This window comes from Lontra canadensis, unplaced genomic scaffold, assembly GCF_010015895.1.
Source record: "Lontra canadensis isolate GAN:19392208 unplaced genomic scaffold, GSC_riverotter_1.0 scaffold7, whole genome shotgun sequence".
Lineage (NCBI taxonomy): Eukaryota > Metazoa > Chordata > Mammalia > Carnivora > Mustelidae > Lontra > Lontra canadensis.
The window spans coordinates 25,484,132-25,505,397 of NW_022631001.1; the positions used below are offsets into that span (position 1 = coordinate 25,484,132).

General features: G+C 36.3%; 1 protein-coding gene across 6 annotated transcripts in view; it reads left to right on the forward strand.

The window, feature by feature from the left end:
- FCHSD2 (FCH and double SH3 domains 2) overlaps positions 1–21,266 on the forward strand; it is a 295,916-nt gene that overhangs the window by 136,305 nt on the left and 138,345 nt on the right. For 4 of the 6 annotated variants that reach the window (XM_032853162.1, XM_032853161.1, XM_032853164.1 and 1 more), the window contains exons 4-5: positions 6,440–6,516; positions 18,591–18,735. In XM_032853162.1, coding sequence (XP_032709053.1) covers positions 6,440–6,516; positions 18,591–18,735 — 222 coding nt within the window. Of the gene's footprint in view, positions 1–640; positions 643–5,079; positions 5,090–6,435; positions 6,517–18,590; positions 18,736–21,266 lie in introns of those variants that run through there. The other 2 variants (XM_032853166.1, XM_032853165.1) reach the window with 2 other exon arrangements.

The following is a 21,266-nucleotide window of genomic DNA, read 5'->3' on the forward strand; positions in this document are numbered from 1 at the left end:
TCTCAGTTTTGGTGACTCTAGTACCTTTACGTTTCCATATATATTTTAAAGTCAGGCTGTTTATATCTACAAAAAAGCTCTCTGGAATTTTCATTTGGATTTCATTTGTATAGATCATATTGGGAAAAATTGACATCTTAACAATATAAAGTCTTCCAACCCATTAACATCAGATATCTGTACATTAATTTAGATTTTCTTTGATTTCTTTCATCAGTATTTTGGAATTTTCCATATACAGTTCCTGCACACATTTTGTTAGATTTATACCTAAGCACATCATGTTTTACCCAATGTTATTATACAAATTTTTTTTTAAATTTCAAACTTTAAATGTTTGTTACAGGTATGTAGGAAAACAGTCCCATTCTCAATGTTGTACTTGTCACTTACAGCCTTGATAAACTCAATTATTAATTCCAGAAGGGGCTTTTTGTGTTTGTTTTGATAGATTCTTTAGTTTTCTATACACATAGTCACATCATCTGTGAATAAAAATGATTTTATTTCTTTCCTATCTGTGTCCCTTTTCTTTTTTTCTTTACTGTACTAGGTGGAACCTTCTTTGAAAAGGACTGGTGAGAGAGGACATTCTTGCCTTCTTCCCAATCTTAGGAGGAAAACATTCACTCTCCATTAGAAGTATGTTAGCTGTAGGTTTTTCATGTACACCTATTTAGGTTAAAGAATGGTCCTTCTGCTTCTAGTTTCTAGAGAGTTTTCAATCATGAATGAATATTAAATTTCATGGGCTTTTTTTTTTTATTGTTTGGTTCTCAAATGAGATACAATAAGTCATTTAAAATCATTAGATCTTGTTTTTTCTTGGGGCACCTGGGTGGCTCAGTTGGTTAAGCGTCTGCCTTCAGCTCAGGTCATGATCCCAGGGTCCTAGGATCGAGCCCTGCATTGGGCTTCCTGTTCAGTGGGTATTCTGCTTCTCCCTCTCACTCTGCCTTTCTCCTCTGCTCGTGCTCTCTCTCTGTCTCAGATAAATAAATATAATCCTTAAAAAAAGATCTTGTTTTTTTTTTTTTTAGATTTTATTTATTTATTTGACACAGAGAGAGATCACAAGTAGACAGAAAGGCAGGCAGAGAGAGAAAAGGAAGCAGGTTCCCTGCTGAGCAGAGAGCCCAATGCCGGGCTCGATCCCAGGACCCTGAGATCATGACCTGAGCCGAAGGCAGAGGCTTAACCCACTGAGCCACCCAGGCGCCCCAGATCTTGTTTTCTCTTATGTAATTAATTTAAACAAAATTAATCTTTATTTTTGATAAAAGGAAAAAGCTAGAAATATGTATTTAATGTTTAATATATTACATGAGGTTAATATTAATGTTTATTACGTACTTTAAAATAATATACTGATTAATTTAATGCTAACTGCAGTTATGTACCATAGAAAACAATGAAAAATATTTCAAAACTTTCCTTAAGGGTAAAAGTGAAGTTCTCCATTACTATTAAAGTAATTTAAGAATAATAAAGACAATTATTATATAATTTATGTCAGTTTGAGAACTGTCCAGCTTGTGCAATGGACTTGTTAATTTTTAAAAGTCATTTCCATAATCTTGGGAATTTCACAACAAAAAGGTTTATAGTATATAAATAACATGGTGTGTGGGGCACCTGGGTGGCTCAGTTGGTTATTAAACGTCTGACTTTGGGGTCCTGAGATCCAGCTCCACGCAGGACAGCCTGTTTTGGTGAGGGATTAAGGGGTGTGGGCAGTGTGGAGTCTGTTTATCCCTCCCCCTGTACCCCTCCTCCCATTCATGCACTCTCTCAAATGAATAAATAAAAATCTTTAAAAAAATAAATAACATGGTGTCCTGTAACTTTGAAGAGCCACTTAATGGCAAACCCTTAGTAAAATTTAAATATTATTTTCTCTGTATGTTAAGGGGATGGGACAGGTACGGAATAATCTGCGTGAGCCGTGGAGCACACTCTTGCTCATCTTGCTGTGGTAAATGGGCAAAAGGTTAAGCCATCAGTTTATTTCCCAGTGTCTACTGAACAGTGGCTTTCTTTGTGTTGCTTCACTTGTTAGAGCAATATAGCAAGTGTTATTGAGAGGTACAACAAAGCAAGTCTTAGATCAGACACTGATAGCTTTTTAAAGAGTTGGAATGGGATGTTATTGGATGTTCCAAAGAGTATATTGATAGTACATTTTTATGGAAACCACTGCTGCAGAGTAAACTATATTGGAAATCAAATCTACGTGATCCGTCAGTGATGCTCAGATGAATATAAGTAAGGATTATATGTCTAGTGCACCAGTGTTAGGGAGTAATGTTGTGGCATAGGGTGGGGGGGAGGTGATTAAAAGAAAAAAAAACTTTCCAGAAAATTTCTAGCTGTAGATTTTCCTTAGCCACTTAATTAGGATAGATTTTATTTTCTGTATATAAGACTTTTTATTCATAAGGCATAGCTTTAATAGCTTTAAATATAACATAAAAGGGAAACCAGTTCATTTAAGTATAGAATGCTTTCAGAGACATGAAATGTTACTTAAGACCTTTCCTATAATGGCCTTGGAGTATTTCTTGAGCATCCATACAGAATAGATCTTGAACAGCTGCATGGAGCACACAGAAGTCATGATTCCTGCCTCTGTGAACTAACTTGAATAAAGTCTTTCATCTAAAGATCTCACTGTTTATCTATTTCATGAATCCCTCATCTCATCTCTGAAGGGCTCATTCAGTTTAATACAGTTCAACTTTGTGGTTCAGGGCTCTAGAAATTGCTGTTGTAACTTACAATGCACAAAAAAGGGTAAAGTAATTTCAGAAATTTTTAAAAGAATTAGATAAAATCCACTCTAAAATGATGTTTTTTGAGCAAAGATTTAGAATGATACGGATTCTATTTCAAACCTAACTAGTTATATGATCTTAAGTAAATTATGTAGCCTCTTAAATGTCCAATTTATCTGTGGTTATAACAAGGCCTAACAGAGTTAAGAGGAATAAGTGTGTTGAAATGCTTGTCAAGTTTATTTGTTTTATATAAATGTTGAGTGGCGTCATTCTGCCTTCTTAGTCCTATTCATAATCTGAGGTTCATATTATATACCCCATGATCTGTATGAAATGTTCTATAACCACTTTAGCATTCATTAAACTGAATAAGTCAGCTATCGTATCATTTAGATGTAATTTGTTAAGAAAATATCAGGTGATCTTTTCCTCACCTGGGAATTACATCACATATTGCCACTTATTTGGTAGTGACCATGTGTTGCCTCCCATTTTATGTTACATACTTCTTATTCCTGTCCATGTATTATGAGTTCCTTTCATTTATTTGAACCTGCACAAAAATTAATATGCAGTGCCTTCTAGGTATGGAATAAATTTCTGGTACTTTTGGTTTTCATCGCTTTGGAGTATCCACACATATGTTTTCTTCCAATAGTGGAAATGCTCAAATTTCACTGTAATTTTACAAAGGAACTTATTTATTATATTAAAACCACCTGGTCATAATCTTAGACATCTAGTACTTTTTTTTTCCTCTCCTGAGGCGTGAGGAACCAGAGAAATTTTGATTTAGAGATTTCTAACTCAGAATGGCAAGAACACAAAAGAAGTTTGGGTATTATACATTTGAAATAGAATAAGGTATGTGGCATTTATTTGTGCAGTCAGTGAACATTACTAGGATCAACAAAATGCTAGCTTCTTTGCTATAAAGCCTGGAGGCATTGTGATTAAAAAAAAAAAGGATAAGATGCCTACTTGATGGAGTTTATAATCAGTAAACACATGAAATATATTTAAACCAGACAGTAACAACATAATAAGGATTATGAATAAGTTGGGGTACTATGAAAGAGTAACTGGGCGGAGGGTGAGCTACTTTGTATACAATGATTAGAAAAAGCCTCTTTCAGAAAGACATAAAGACCAGAAGGATAAGGTAGTGCCTAGTTGTGATCGCTAAATCTTGTTTCTCTCGGAAAGGAATCAGAATTCATTAGAAAACTGGCTTATTGCATATTTGGAATAGAAACTGTAGAAGAAAACAGAGAAACTATCAAGGTCTGTTGGGGTCATGATGTGGTAGCCAACTGGGAGGGACACCTTACCACAGAATCGAAAGAATAGTGACTGCAATAAATTGAAACACACCCATTATTTAAAAGATATGAGTTCATAATGTTACATTAAAAGTCCATTGTTCACCTTTGGGCAAAACTGGACAACCAAATATTTATCTTGCCTTTCTTTTAAGAACTGTACCTCAGGATAACCAAATAATTCAGGAATGGTAGCTCACTATTCATTCATTCATTCATTCATTCATTTATTTATTTTAAATATTTTATTTATTTATTTGACAGACAGAGATCACAAGTAGGCAGAAGGCAGAGAGGCAGGCAGGCAGAGGAGGAAGCAGGCCCTCCGCCGAGCAGAGAGCCCGATGTGGGGCTCGATCCCAGGACCCTGAGATCATGACCTGAGCCAAAGGCAGAAGCTTTAACCCCCAGAGCCACCCAGGTGCCCCAGGGTAGCTCTTTAAAAAACGATTCCCGCTAATAAATGCAGAAACAAGAATAAACTATTCTATTTTGATGAAATTTTTTAGGAAATAATTTTTTTCACATTTTCCTATATATGATTTTGAATATTTTGTGTTACGAAATTTAAAAATCAGCTTAAAGACAGGGTGGTGAGAGTTCAGCAGGTAGGAATGGGCATGATGGGAAGATATTTCACGCAAACAGCAGTATGAAGAATGTACAAAGATGATAAAGTGCTGTACATTTTCAGGGAAATCTTAGTGATAGGGCTTCGCAGAGTACAAGGTGTGTAAATGGAACTATTGTGCATATGCCGTTGCATGTGAGTCCTCAGAATACACAGTGCCTTGCAATAGTGAAACCAAACTGTTGTGACGTTCGGGAGGAACTGGAGATCCAAAGGAGCTACTCTATAGTTCCTGCTACCCTTTGGGTTCATTGAAATAATGATAAATAGAAGCATTCAACAATGGTTTTCATTCTCCATCATTAAGGATGAATACCCAACTTTTGTATCAACATGGATGGGTCTGGAGGAGATTATGCTGAGTGAAATAAGTCAAGCAGAGAAAGTCAGTTATTATATGGTTTCACTTACTTGTGGAGCTTAAGGAATAACATGGAGGACATTAGGAGAAGGAAAGGAAAAGTGAATTGGGGGAAATTGGAGGGGGAGATGAACCATGAAAGGCTGTGGATTCTGAGAAACAAACTGAGGGTTTTGGAGGAGAGGGCGGTGGGGGAGATGGGTGAGCCTGGTGGTGGGTATTAAGGAGGGCACATACTGCATGGACCACTGGGTGTGGGGCATAAACAATGAATCTTGGAACACTGAAAAAAATAAAAAAAAAAGTGGTTTTGATTCAACAATGCATTTAATGCCAGATTGATTTGGCAGTAGACCTTAGTATAAGGGTGCCATGTGTAAAATGCAGCATTGATTTTACTTGGGCAGTCTCTGCTTAAAGTAGGCAGTATGTTAATGTGACTGTTCTTCATTTCAGCATTTTATTTATTCAGTTTGAAGTTGCATTTGTATGTAGAATATTGAGGGTCCTAAAGTATATGATTTCTAATCCAGTACATTGTACCCTGTTAGAGTATTAGGGGACCACATATGTTTCCATCTAAAAGTACATTCTATGTTCAGAGTGAATAGTTTAACCTCACTTGCCAATACAATAGTCTTTTCTGTCCAAATCCTGATATCTACTGTACTTATTATAGATAAATATTGTTTTTTTGCACATTCATTTTGTATGGATAACAAGTGTATATTTCTTTGTAGAATTTCTTTGTAAAACTGATTTCTTTATTTGAAGTGATTTGTGCCATGGTATTATTTAAAAAGAAAAAAAATCCTTAAAATCTGTCTTGAATTAAAATGACTAATATGGAATAGCTAGCACCAAGGTATGTTCATTAATTTTACATGTAAACGTGTATCTGCCCCAAACTGAAAGCATCGTTACCTTTCATGATATATGAGAGTTTGGATTTAGAAATGTGGTACAACGCCACAGCAGAAGAATGATGGGAAATTGAGTTGTTAAGCTGTGTAATCAGAGCTCTGGGGAGGTGGACAGATGTGTTCCCTGTGATATTCCAGAAGTAGTTTGTTTTTATGGTGGTCAGGTAGTTTGGTGAAGTGAAAAGCATAGAAACTAAGTTTCAGGTTTTTCAGCCTTATACTCACCCTTTCCTAAAAATGGAGACAAGAGAGGACTGTGACAATATTGAGCCAGGTTTCAATGTTCTACCATTTATCATTGGTCCTTCTGAATTAAATTTACATTTGAAAAGATGAGATTTGCCAGGTAATGTATTTTAAGGAAAAGAGCTTCTTTTATGGCAAAGTACTTATTATAAAATATGTATATATATGTATTTTAACAGGGTATCCAGAAGTTGGCTAGTCAGTATCTGAAGAGAGATTGGCCTGGAATAAAAGCTGATGATCGGAATGATTACAGGTAACCGATTAAATAGATCTTGCTCATTTTCTCTAAAAATGGTTTCATGCAGAGCCATGTCACTTATAGATAATATAGACTTCAGTGTTTTAAACAATTGCTTTTCTTTGCTATGTTTTTAGACAGAATTTCAAAATTATCAGAAAATGTTAATGTTCTATAACATATGTAAATAATATGTATAAAATAGTTTTCTTATGTATTAAGCCAAGTTGTGTTTTGTTTAATTGATTAATAACCACATATGAAATTTAAAGAAGGTAGTTGACAACGGAACACAAATTGTTTCTTCAGTAACCTACAGACTGAACACATTAATGCAACAATAATGAAACAAAATTGTAGCATTCTGTCATGTTTTTTAATTCTGAAATTCTAAATTTGGAGAGTTGGAATTTTATGAGCCTAGGGAAAAGAGATTCTAATTTTTACACACATAAACATACACACAGAACAGGGTATCCAGAAATTGGCTAGTCAATATTCTACATACAAATTTTAAAGAAGGTAGATGACAATGGAATATAAATTGTGTCCTCAATGACCTACAGATATGTCTAAAATATTTATAATTTTGTTTAGGATTTTATGTCTTTTTTTTAAGTTAATTTGAAAGTGTTTATTAGCTTTTATCCTCAAGACTGTCCTTAGTATTAAGAGAACCAGAACTCAAAGACAAGTTTTCAGAGCTTGCAGTTAAAACTAATGCCCATGATACAAAAGCAGAGAGAAACCAGGATAATTAAGAATTCAGTATTCAAGTGTATGGCTAGGAATCTGAATATGAAATCATGTTGCTGGATTGTCAGTGAAGACTGACATCATCAGGTAAATTCTTAACAGAGTTATATAACTGAAAGATGAAGAAGAAACTATAATAGTTCCTCACAGTTATCAGGACTGACTGAACACGTGGAAGGCGGCATGATGAGCTTTAAGGAATAGATTTGTATAATTGCAATATAGACTAATAGAGCAAAACAGGAAACTAAACAAAACTAGAGATTTTCTTGGGACTTTGCAGTATCTTTGAAATTAAGCTAAGAGGGAAAGAGGGAAGAGTTAAAATTGTAGCCAAAAGAGACAAGTAGAGCAAAAACCTTGAATGAGAGAAAGAATGTTAAATAGTTCAGTATTGCTAGCACAAAGAAAGCCAGACCAAGGAAGAAGATTGCTAGCTTGAGAATAAAGAAGGACTCTAGTTTGTAGTTAGGCTATATTCTAAGTTTGTTTGAAATTCAGGATTAAGGTTACCAAAGAAGTAAGGATAGAAAGGCTCTGCTCCCTCAATAGCTTGTACAGCCTTATTTCTAAAAGTATGTTAAGCCAACTTTTAGTAAATATTTACTAAATACCAGACATCATATTAGGAATTTCAAGTTATCTTGTGATTATCAAAACAACCCTGTGAGGTATATATATATATATATATATATATATATATATATATATATAGTCATCGTCCTTTTATACATTAGGAAACTAAGTCTTGAGTTATACATCTTATTACTGAAGGTCACACTGCTGTTTAAACAGTCATTGATTCATTCTTTATTCATGAGATGGATGTAAAATATCTACTACATGCTAGCTGTTAAGTACATTTTAGGATCAGAGAGACTGTGAGGTGTGTGCCTGTCCTTATGGAACTTAACAGGAGATAGCTACTATAAATAGTTGTGGTATTGGGTTAGGAGTGGAGCGGTGCATTAGGACTGTAGAGGAGAGGCTTAAAGGCTTCTGAGTCTTAAAGAATGTATAGGAGTTTGCTAGGGTTGGGCTAAAGGAATTCTGAGAGAAGTAACGCCTTAAAGGCATGGATGCCTGAGAAAATATGGATGTTAGATAACCTAGGAGTTTGCCTGGCTGGTGTGAAATATAGGGGTTGGAGGGTGACAGGAGAGGTGGACCGAGAGGATACATAGGCATCGGGAAGGACTTCGCATATCAGAGTTTCTTTTCTTATTCAAAAGATAGTGGAAGCACTGAAAAATTTCCACAAGAGGAAAACATGTTCAGCTTCACTTTTCATAATATGAAGGTAGATTACAGAGATGTGAAGAGGGGCGCCTGGGTGGCTCAGTGGGTTAAGCCTCTGCTTTCAGCTCAGGTCATGATCTCAAGGTCCTGGGATTGAGCCTAGCCCCACATTGGACTCTCTGCTCAGTGGGGAACCTGCTTCTCCCAGCCCCCCACCACCTGCCTCTGTGCCTACTTGTGATCTCTGTCTGTCAAATAAATAAAATCTTTAAAAAAGAGAGAGAGAGAGATGTGAAGCATTTGGAAAGGATAAAATTGCAGGAATTTAATTTCTCATCGTCTCTTATTCGAACAATGAAAATTAGCAGTAGAAATTAGGTTGTGGGGGAGATTTCAGTCATATTTAGGAAATGGAAGTTAGAGGACTTAGAGTTAATTTGGCACAATTTTGTTTTTTGTGTCAAATTTGTTCTGAGACAAACTATAAACAGTTTTCTATGACTATCAGACTAGAATGTAGTTTTCTCAGTATGTAAAATAGTTCTTGGAACATGGAACATGCTTGGTAAATATTTACTGAATGAAGAATGAAGTAGAGGGAGGGAGAGAAAGGACTATAGAATGACCCCGAGGTTTGGTTTTTGTTGTTGTCGTTTTTAATTTTAACTTAATTTTATTTAAATTCAGTTAATTAATGTACAGTATATTATTAGTTTCAGAAGTAGAGTTCAGGGATTCATCAGCTGCATGTAACACCCAGTGCTCATTACATCATGTGCCCTCCTTAATGCCTATCAACCGGTTACCCTATCCCCCCCAACCTTCCCTCAGCAACCTTCAGTTTGTTTCCTATAGTTAAGAGTCTCCTATGATTTGTCTGTCTACCTGGTTATTTTGTCTTACCTTATTTTTCCTGCCCTTCTCCTGTGATCCTGTTTTATTTCTTAAATTCCACACATAAGTGAAGTCATATAATTGGCTTTCTCTGATTGACATATTTTGCTTAGCATAATACCCCCTCGTTCCTTCCATGTCATCGCAAATGGTAAGATTTTTTTTTTTTTTTTTTTTTGGATGACTGAGTCCCCCACCCCCGGCGACCCCTAGGTTTTTAAATTTAGGTAGCTGAGAGGATGATGGTGGCCTTGTGGAAAAAGGTAATAGAATGATCAGGATTGAGGGTAAGAATGGCGATTGCCAATTTTTTTGTTTATTAGGAGTTTATTTTAGTTCTAGTCATTTTAAACTTCTCTTTTAACTTTTTCTGTATTTATATTTGTATTTGTATTTTCAAAATTCTTATCAAACTAATACATGTGCCACAGAGTATAAAGGGTATTAAGGGCAGCCTCATCCTCTTTCCCAGGCCTCTCATTCACACTGCTGTTCCCTTAGGGTAAGTGCTGGTAAAAGCATATGGTCTTTTCTTCCATATCTCTCCTGTGTGACACATACGTGAACATAAATAGTTTTGTTCTTCTAAACAGAATGGAATTTTTGTATACATAGGTTTCTATAATTCACCCCCCCCCCACCCCTCCCTTACACACACACTTAGGAAGTCTGTTTAGACATCCTTTCATGTCAGTATGTTCAGATCCCCGGTTCTTTTAAATGTTTGTGTTAGTGTTATAGTATGGGTAGACTGTAGTGTTGTTACCCATTTTTTTGGTTGGTAGTTATTCAGTTTATTACTATTACAAATAATGCTGCAGTAGATAACTCATGTATGCATGTATTTATATCTTTGTGCACTATGAAAGTATATCTATGGGGTAAAATTCTTCTTTTTTTTTTTTGATAAATTCTTAAAGGGGGGAATACTGGGTTCAAGGATTTATGCATTTAAAATGTTGACATTGTAAATTATACTTCACAAACTCTATATCAATGTATTTTACATTTCTTTTACTGGATTAGAATTTTTATTTTTTACCAAAAGAGCATGTGATTAGTCTTTTAAAATACTTGTCAGTCTGATGAAACATGAGCTGTTTAATGACATTAAACCAACCCCATTTGCCTTAAAACTAGACAACTGTGACCTTACTTTCTCTTGAACTTTTTTTTTTTTTAAGTGTTTTAGGGCAGGTTTTCAGCTGTCTTAGTCTGTTCAAGCTGTTACAGCAGGATACCACAGACTGGATGGCTTATAAGTAACAAATTTATTTCTCATTGTTCTGGAGGCTGGAAGTCCGAGACCAGGATACCAGCATGGGTTCTGGGGAAGTCTCTCTTCTGAGTTACAGGATTCTCAGTTTCTAGCGTGTTCTTAAATGGTAAAAGGGGTTTGGGAGCTCTATGGGGTCTCTTTTTAAAAGGGCACTAATCTGCTGTATGACCTAATCACCTCCCTAAAGCCTCACCTCCTGATACCATATTATCTGTGGAGGTTTTCACAGATGATGAATTTTGGGAGAATACAGACATTTGGACCGTAGCAAGTCCTTTCTTATATAAGTGTTTCTCAAAGTTCCCTCAGCTCTCTAGTGACTGTTCTAAGTAATCTTATCTGTCTTATTCCTGTCTTTAAATATTGCCTATAAACTAGTAATGATTGTATGTTTTTATTAACTCTTCAGCTTGGGTACCAAAAAGTCAACTGCCTCCAAGTTTGGCTTCTTTCTAGATCTCATCCTGTCTTAGGAATGTTAAATGGCAGCTTCTCCGCCTGTGATCTCTCCCTTTCATAATTCATTAACTACAATACCACCAACTACCATGTTTCTTTGGAAAATGGGCCTAGTGTCACTCCCCTGCTTGAAAATCACCTGTGTTTCTTCTTGCCAATGGGTGAAATTTAAAAGTTTGCTTCTTTGTTTGTTTACTTATTAAATTTTATTAGAGAGCATGAGTTGGGGGGGGTATAGAGGGAAAGGGAGAGAGAGAATCTTAAGCAGGCTCCACACCGTGCTCGCTTTCAGTCTCATGACCCTGAGATCATGACCTGAGCTGAAATCAAGAGTTGGACACTTAACTGACTGAGCCACCCAAGTACCCCCACCAAAGTGTTTTTAAATAGTATTCAAAGCCATGAAGAAAGCTGGCGCCAAATTACCTTTCTCTCCTCATCTGTGGCCATTTCTCCTTTTCTTATCTGCAGTTCCCTAACCTTTGGACAGCTCAAGCTGTGGTTGTATTGCAGTTCTTACCACACATCGACTAGACTGAGATCAGTCATCCTCCCTGCTGTCCTGTTACCTACACTTAGGATATTCTCCGTTCTCATTAGCAAGAACAGGACTACATGAACACTTACTTATTAGACACTATATTTTCTTCTTGTTATCAGTTACTGTATAAATTAATCTTAAAATTTGAGCTTATATACCACATTTTCTAGAATCTTCCTGATGTACAGTTTTACATTTTTAGGCTTTGGGAAGATGTATGGTTTTGTTAAATTTTTTTTTTTACTTTTTATTTTGAAATAGTTGTAGATTCATATGCAATTATAAAAACTAATACCGAGAGCCCTCTTACACTCTTCACCTAGTTCTCCCAGTGGTAATATCTTACATAATTGTAATACAGTATCACAACCAGGAAACTTACATTGATAGAATCCACCAGTCTAATTCAGAATTCACTCATTTGGGTGTGTGCACTCAGTTGGATGTGTGCATATTAAATTCTGTGGGGTTTTATCACATTTGTAGATTTGTGTGACTACCACCACAGTCAAAGTAAATTGTTTGGTTCGTTTCTTAATTACGATTCTTCCTAGTAAAGTGTTCTCTGTTTTCCACTGTGACATCTATATGGGAGACATACCAGAATGATTTTAGGTGGTATATGGATGAACATTTTTTTAATTTTACTAGTTGCAACTTAATTATTATGTCAAATGTCCTTTGTTTTTCAGTTAGCATATGAAATTATAAAGTGCCATTTTAATTTAAAAGGTGAGTCATCTTGGGGTGCCTGGGTGGCTCAGTGGGTTAAGTGTCTGCCTTCGGCTCAGGTCATGATCTCAGGGTCCTGGGATTGAGCCCCACATCAGGCCCCCTGCTCAGCGGGGAGCCTGCTTACCCTTCCCCCCGCTTGCCTCTCTGCCTACTTGTGATCTCTCTGTCAAATAAATAAATAAAATCTTAAAAAACAACAACAATAAAAGGTGAGTCATCTTCATAAAAAAAAGATAAGAAGAAAATAGCACAGGAGATATTGAGGCAAAAATCATGTTAGACATACACAAAGGACTTAAGATACACAAAGCTTGGTACCTTTATTAGAGTGCAGACACCCTTCTTTTTTGTTAGCATTATTACTGGGACCAAGAGCGATCTTAAGTCAGCAGCAGAGCAGAAGTTTGGGAGTCTTGGTTCACATCTAAGCCATGTCATTCCCACCTCTCTTTCCACCACTAACTATGTATTGAATGCCTGCTATGCCAGACCCTTTTCTAGGTGCCGAAGATGCAAGAGTGAATAAAATAAAGCTTCTGCTGTATGGAGCCTACATTCTAGTGAGAGGAGACAAGACAATAAACATACGAATAATTAAACATTATGTATTGGTGATAAGGAAAGTGAGCATAGTAAGGAGAACACAGTGTCATGGGAAGTGGTGGCATTGCATTGGTTGTATTTTTTTTTAAGATTTTATTTATTTATTTATTTGACAGAGATCACAAGTAGGCAGAGAGGCGGGCAGAGAGAGAGAGAGAGAGGGAAGCAGGCTCCCTGCTGAGCAGAGAGCTCGATGTGGGGCTCGATGCGGGGCTCGATCCCAGGACCCTGGGATCATGACCCGAGCTGAAGGCAGAGGCTTTAACCTACTGAGCCACCCTGGCATCCCTGCATTGGCTGTATTGTGTAGAGCATAGACTTTAGGGAAACAGGAGCAAAAGCAGAGAGGTTGTTTAGGAGGCTGTTTCCATAATCCAAGCACAAGATAATGTTTCCCAAAACAGAAGACAATGCCCATGTGGTCCCAGTTACCAATCTCCCGACTTCTGCAGACAGTACCCAGATTCCATTTTTAAAGTCTACTGAACAGGATTTTTGAGTGGATCAAATGTGGGATATGAGAGAAAAAGGAAAAATTAATGATGACTCCAGGGCTTCTGGCTTATGCATCTAGAAGGTTTGAATAGCTATCAATGAGATGGAATCAATTAACAACAAATTTTAGGGAGATTAGAAAATTGGTTTTGGGTATTATAGTTTTAAGATGCCTACTAAATGTCCAAGTTGGATATGTTCAATAGGCAATTGGAGGTTAGTAAAGATGTTTGGGATGGAAATAAAAATTCAGGACTAGTTATTATATTGATATTATTTAAAGCCATGAGCCTTAATGAGCATATCTAAAGTGCGAGTGTAGTTAGAGAAGAGAGGCCTGGGGACTAACTTCAGGGACACTCTAGCATTTACAGTACAGTGAGATAAAGAGGAATCAGCAAACGAGACTAAAGAGTGACTAGTGAGATAGGAGTAGACCAAGAAAGAGTGATGTCTTAGAAGCTGAGGAAAGAAAGCATTTCAAGGGTAATCTAGGTCAGTTCTGCTGATAAATTGAATAATGGAACCAAAGCTTGAACTGACTATTGGGTTAGGCATAAGGAGATATTTTATGACCTAGAGGCTATGGCTTTATTTAAATTAAATCCAGAGAAACAGGAGTGGGCCCCCTGGGTAGCACATTTGGTTAAATGTCCAACTCTTGATTTCAGCTCAGGCCCTTATCTCAGGGTTATGAAATCAAGCCCCTCATGGGCTTGGTATTGGGCTCCATGCACTATGGAGCCTATTTAAGATTCTCTTTCTCTCTCTCTCTCTCTCCCCCCACATCTGGCCAACCCACCATTCCATACCCACCCCCAATCCTGCCCCTGTGCGCTCTCTCTCTCTCTCTCAAAAATAAAAAAAAAAATAAGAGAGAGAGAGAGAGGCCAGGAGCAGAGGAATTAAAACAGTAATTTCAGATAGTGCTTTCAAGGAGTTTTGCTGTGAAAGGGAGCAGGCATTGGAATGGTAGCTGGAGAGAAATGGAAGGTTGATGGAGGGTTTTTTGGTTTTGTTTTTGTTTTTTTAGAATGGATACATATAGCATATTTAGAGATCCATCCAGTGGAGCGGGAACAGTAGATGTTGTAGGAGAGAGCACAATTCCTGGACTGCTATTCTTGGGTGAGTTATAGAATGTAGCCTAAATGTGAAGGGCTGCCTTCAGAGTACAGGTAGCTTGGCCAAGTAAAATGAGAGATGACAGAGTGCATGGGTGCAGAAGTAGGAAGATTGGTAGCTCTGGTGGGACCATATGGGCATTGTCTTCTGGTAGCTTCATTATCAGCTGAAAGTATAGTCATGTTAGAGATTTGAGATGAGAGGAAAAGGTGGGAAGTAATTGTGTAGAAGACTGAGAGAGTAAGAGGATTTAGGGGAATATAGTAGAATTGCTGGGTAGCACTAAGCGGTTACTAGAATTTTATTAGACATCAATTTTAAATTGAGACCAAGGCCACATGATTATAGTTTTCTTCAGTAGTGTTCTGCTGCACAGAGTTTGGTATAAGCAGAATTTTTGATTTAACCAAGGTTGAAATTTGTAGATTAGAATGATGAAAAGAGAAGGGCCAGGGTCATAAGGGTATACGTAGGGAGTCACTATAATGGTGGATCATGAAACTTAGGCTGGATAAGGAGCTCAGAAGGGAAATTATAAGGGGGGTAAGAGACAGTGTGGAAAGGGAATAGAATTGAATGGATGTGGCTTCTGATAAAGCTTGAATATTGTTGGAGAGGAATCCTAAAGGGAATGAGTGAAAACAAAGTGTTGGTCAGGGATTATATGGTTAATTTGGGATTACGGGAGAGGAGTGGTTACTGGTAATGGCAAAGTCTAGGTTATGACCATAAGCTATTTCCTAGTGGATAGCCTTAGGAAAATTCTACAACCTCTCCAAGTCTTATTTTTCTCCTCTGAAAAATGAGGATAATGCCTATTTTACAAAGTTGACAGGAGGATTAAATAATATAAATGCAAAGACACATGGCATAATGTCTAGCATATGATAGATTCTTAAAATTTTTCATATTTCATAATTTTGAACCTCATTTTGCCTGACCTGAGCAGAATAGCAAAATACCATATATGCTTAGTATCTTATGCTTCAAAATCATATATGAAACCTAATGAAATTTAAAAAGATTTATAAATCACTCTATACCCATTATTATTTTTCTTTACTTGGAATGAAAAACACTACCGTTGCAGCTATCACTATTGTGTTAAGAAGCACTTATATTTCTATTATAATTCTGCTTCTGTTACTATTTATGCATTTAAAAGAATCTGTGCAAAGGGTTTTCACATCATTTGCATTTACTGTCAAAATAGCCCTGTGAGGTATATAGTGCTGGTATTTTTGTTATTTTCTTCATTTCCCAGTAGAGGAAATGAAAGTATAGCAAAGTATCCTACATATGATTATATTGGTTGAACTAGAACTTGAGCCCAGGTCTTCTGATTAACTGGTAACTGAATTCTGTTCTTTTTATGGTATGTCATTACTGGGGATATGTTTGCCTGCTATAGATCTGCTAATCCCTGAAGATTTCTTTTTAAACTCTGTAAGGAAAGGATTTTTCTTTTTACTGCGTGATCCTCATACTTTTTTTTTTTAAAGATTTTATTTATTTATTTGACAGAGACCACAAGTATGCAGAGAGTCAGGCAGAGACAGAGAGGAGGAAGCAGGCTCCCTGCCGAGCAGAGAGCCTGATGTGGGGCTAAATCCCAGGACCCTGAGATCATGACCTGAGCCGAAGGCAGAGGCTTAACCCACTGAGCCACCCAGACGCCCCTGATCCTCATACTTTTATATGCATTCATTTTTTCATGCAACATATACTTACTATAACCTTTCTAAATGTTAGGTCGTGTGTTTAGGCCCTAGGAATATGGTAGTGAGAAAGACATGTACCCATATTTTCAGGAAATTTTCACTATGGTGAAAAGGACAGACATTAACAATTACATAAAAATATGTATAATTGAAAAACGCTGGAGCCGTGTGAATGAATAACTGAGAAGAACTTTATTGAGCCTGTGGGTTGGGTTCATGGTGATCATGAAAGACTTCTCTAAGGAAGTTATAATTAACCTGAGATTTGAAGGATGAACAGCAGTCAACTAGGCAAAGGAGTAATGGGAAGAGGGTGCTACCTAAGGGGAGAGCCTAGATGAAGGGATTTTTCCTTCTTTCTGTCCTTCTTACCCTCCTTCCTTCCTATCACAATTCAGACTGGTTCTTTCTCATTTTCATTATGATTTTAAAATATATTTTAAGCATAAATTAATAGTTACAAAGCATAGTACTGAACTTCTTGCGTTTTCTGAGAAAATCCGTTATTTGGACTGCTTAGGAGGGCCTGTGGTGAGTTTACATCCTAGGTTCCATCAGTTGTCATGCAGTAAGGCCATTGAAAACATTTATTTTGCTGTTCTTTTTTTTTCCAGCTTTATTGAAAAATAATGGATATACATAACTCTATAAGTTTAAGGTGTACAGCGTGATAATTTGATTTACATATATTGTGAAATGGTTACCACAGTAGGTTTAGTTAACATCCATCATCTCAGATTGATTTTGCTTTTATGCTGGCACAACACACTGAATCTTTTTTCCAAAGGGAATGTGATATATGTCTGCTTAAATAAATGAATATTTCCATCTAAACTGATTCATTTGGTGTATTACAAAAACCAGTTCATTACATAAACTAATCATTTCCTTGGTTGAAAAATACAGTTACAAGGGTTTTTCTTAGTTCTAAATAGGATGGGGACTCAGGAAATTTTTCTTTTTCTTATTTTTACACTGTCATCCATTTCATCCATTGACCCACTGCTAGTAGCACTTATATAACACAAGATATCTTCTATAGCAGTCTATAGTAGGAAATCCACGTGGCACAAGAAGAAAATCCCAGGAGATGAATGTTATAATCCACCAGTATTGCATTTTTTTAACCAGTATTTCATTTTTAAAAACAAAATACCATCCATTCTTATGATAAGTTACGAAATATCTTTAACTAGTCTAGGTGCATATTAGAACAGACTAAGGTGTTTATTAGCAAAGTAGAAGAGAAGCTTTGAAAAGGATATTGGCTTCAAAAAGCAAAGGATGCATAATTCTTTGACTTTATAAAGAGATTGCTCAGCACATTTATCAAGCAAAGGTGATGGGACTTGCTTGGAATGATTCCAAGCCACAATGTGATGCTGGCTAAGCATTATTAAAACACAGAAACAGATGTAGAGCAATGATACCATAGACTTCTCAAGCACATAAGAAATTGTTAATGATTTTTTTCCACCCTTTCAGTGTATGGAAGAAAGTAATATGTTGTGGTTGAAAGAGAATGTACTTAAAATGTACCTAGCCTTCATCTATATCTCAGTACGACCACACTCTTCTTTGATCTAGAGTGATTCTCGACATCTCTCTGAGCCTCGGTTACCCATCTCTAAAATTATGAAAGCGTCTTTTAGAAAATTTTTTTAAGATTGCATTTATTTATTTTTGAGAGAGCATGGGGCAGGGGCTGGGCAAAGGGAAAGGGAGAGAGACTCTCAAGCAGACTCTGTGCTGAGCGCAGAGCCTAACTCGAGGCTTGATCCCATGACCCTGAGATCATGACCTGAACCAAAACCAAGAGTTGGACACTTAACTGACTGTGCCACCCAGGCACCCCAGGAAAATATCTTAATGAAATAATGAAACTTGATATTCACAGTGATGACCCTGAGACAGTGAACTGTCTGGACAGTCTGAATTATTCACTAATTTTAATAGTGTCAGCTTTGTCTGGAATTGTAATCCTTGTTTCACTTTACTTCAGTATCAAGAATAGCTGATGAATCAAGACAGCCCATTGCAGAGCCCTTGAGGAATAAAGTATATGTCGCATTTCTCCCTGTATATGTTAAAAATATTCCTGCCTATAAAGCAGTATAAATACACTTTCAGATATAAAGAAAACATCCATTCTGTTTCACAGTGCTAGGCAATGAGCATAAGGTTAGCCAACTTTTTTTTCCTTTTCCCTGCCTAATTCTTTTCTGTCCCTCTTTGAATTTAGGAGCATGTATCCTGTTTGGAAGTCTTTTCTTGAGGGAACAATGCAGGTAGCCCAGTCTCGGATCAATATATGTGAAAACTATAAAAACTTCATTTCTGAGCCTGCAAGGACAGTGAGAAGCTTAAAAGAACAGCAACTAAAAAGGGTATTGTTTCTATTCTTTTCTTATATGCATTATTAATATCTCAGTGCTCCATTTGTGATCTGCAAGATTATATTAAATTGCACTTGAACACCTTGAGCTTTTCTATATGGTCACAAATATTTTTGATTTCAACACGTTACAAAGATTTTGTTGATTTCATCATATTCTAACTACTGTATTTTATTAACTGACAAAAGTGAATGTAATTTGGATCAACATTCTGAAAGCTCAGTGAACGCTTGTTAAAAATACCACTTTTCACCTTAAGTAAATAGATTCACTTAGTTTCACAATATTGGTATAGTTTGGTGTATGTTAAAGTAGTCACAATGTTATTAATCCTACTTTGTCTTAGTTTTCGCTTGAGCCATTTTGTATGCTAATTTAAAAGAAGTTGACACATTTTGACCAAATATAGAAAACTTATTACCAAAAGCGTTGTGCTCTAAAGTTTAATTATATAGGTTACAAAGAAGTAAAGTTTTCAAGTAGATCTATTTCTTTGTTTATACAGAAGTTAAAAATTCAAAGAAAAAAGCCACTATTTATTAAATGTGATTTTTATGAAAAGCTTGCTACTAAAAATAGTTGATTGAATTGTGTCCTCTTTTGGAAATGGAGTTACAAAAACAGATTATCATGATGCCTAATAAGTAATTAATTTTTTTATGGGACCATTAAATACTTGAGAAAATATTAAAGTAACCATTTATGGAAATAGTATTTCAGAAGCCATCCAGTTTTTAAATTCTAATTGTTATTTGGATTTTCAGAATTGTTTTACAAACAAAATCTAAAAGAACTAATTTTGCTTATTTGTCAGAGATGATTTTAGCAGCATAAAATCAGTATGTTAAATGTATATTGTATATATATATAATTTTCATCTCTTTCAAGCATTCATGTAATATCACTTGGTTTTAACATTTGCATAAGAATGCCTTTGTTTTACCTTTGCTCAAAATTAGCTCTTTCTAAACAAACATGGTACATAAACTACATGACCACTGACCAAACAGTGCTTTTGAGTTGGAAGAAAATGTGCTGTATGTCTAGGTATGTAAATATCTATCCCTGTGTGCAGAGAGAGGGTAGGAGATAGAGGCAGAGAATTAATGCTAGCATAATTCCTAACTGGGAGGGAATACTATGTGTCAGATAGCTAGTGCAGTCACCAAATTTAACTGAATTACTGGAAAGTTCTACTTTTCTTAATATAAGAATATTTGGGGGGCACCTGGGTGGATCAGTGGGTTAAAGCCTCTGCTTTCGGCTCAGGTAATGATCCCGGGGTCCTGAGATCGAGCCCCACATCGGGCTGTCTGCTCAGCAGGGAGCCTGCTTCCTTCCTCTCTCTCTGCCGCTTCTCTGCCTACTTGTGATCTCTGTCAAATAAATAAATAAAATCATTAAAAAAAAATTGTAGAGACTCTGGAAGACATTTTTTATTTCCAAAGAGTTAAGTTTTCTGGCAGGCAGATAGAATACTATCAGATCACCTTGATCCTGTGAGCGTCTGGTTTTAGCTTTTCATGGGTCTATTTCACCTTTGTTCTTATTGCCAGGATTTTAACTGTGAAAAAGTGTGGGGTGCCTACCAAAACCCTTCTACTTTGACAAGACATGGTTCCAGCCTTTGTCTTCTCAACATCATGTAGCTGCTCTGATCCTCTGGTAACTGCTCAGCTCATTAGCCTTTTAGCTACTGTTTTTTACTGGATTTCTTGGCGTTACACCCATACATGCCATTTAGAAGTCAACCGAAACGATGACTCAGGGAAATTGCATACAGATCTTTGGGCTTGCTTTTCTCTGTAGCACCCTTCTTTCCAAATCTTAACCTCTCAAGTTTCTACTCTTTCAGCATCCTTAAACTTCAACCTCTGATTTCCAGTCTAGTAAGAATGCCTGTTTCTTTGTAACCTGATTCAACAAATAACCTTAGGAAAAAAGTCACCTTAAACATAGAGCTTACCTAGCTGTGCTTCCCTTCTTCCAGACATCACAGTTCCCGTAAGTCCAGTGTGTATCATTGTTCCTTAGTGCTGGTCGTTTTAAACAGTGTCCAAGTTTTCCATCCTAGAGGAAGGTAGTCTGAAACAACTTGTTCTGTCATTATCACAACCAAGTTTGACTTAAAGTTTTCCCTCTATAACATTTTGATATTCATGTTCTTTTAAAAACTTTCTCTATTTTGACAGTTTTCTAATAGTGGGGGTAAATCCAGGCATATTATAATTATAAAGCATCTGACCATTGTGTAGATTATAATGAGAATTATATCATTGCTTTTTCTAAATCATTTTCTGTATGCTGACATTTGCTTATAGAACAAAATGAGCCACTATAATCTAAGGCATTTTTCATTTTTTAAATTGAGATATAATTAACATAACATTGTATTAATTTAAGGTGTATAATGCAGAGAGTCAATATTTGTATATATGCAAAAGATCACAATAAGTCCAGTTAACATCTATCAGTCTCATAATTAATAACACTTCAGTTCATATTTTTCACATGTATACTAG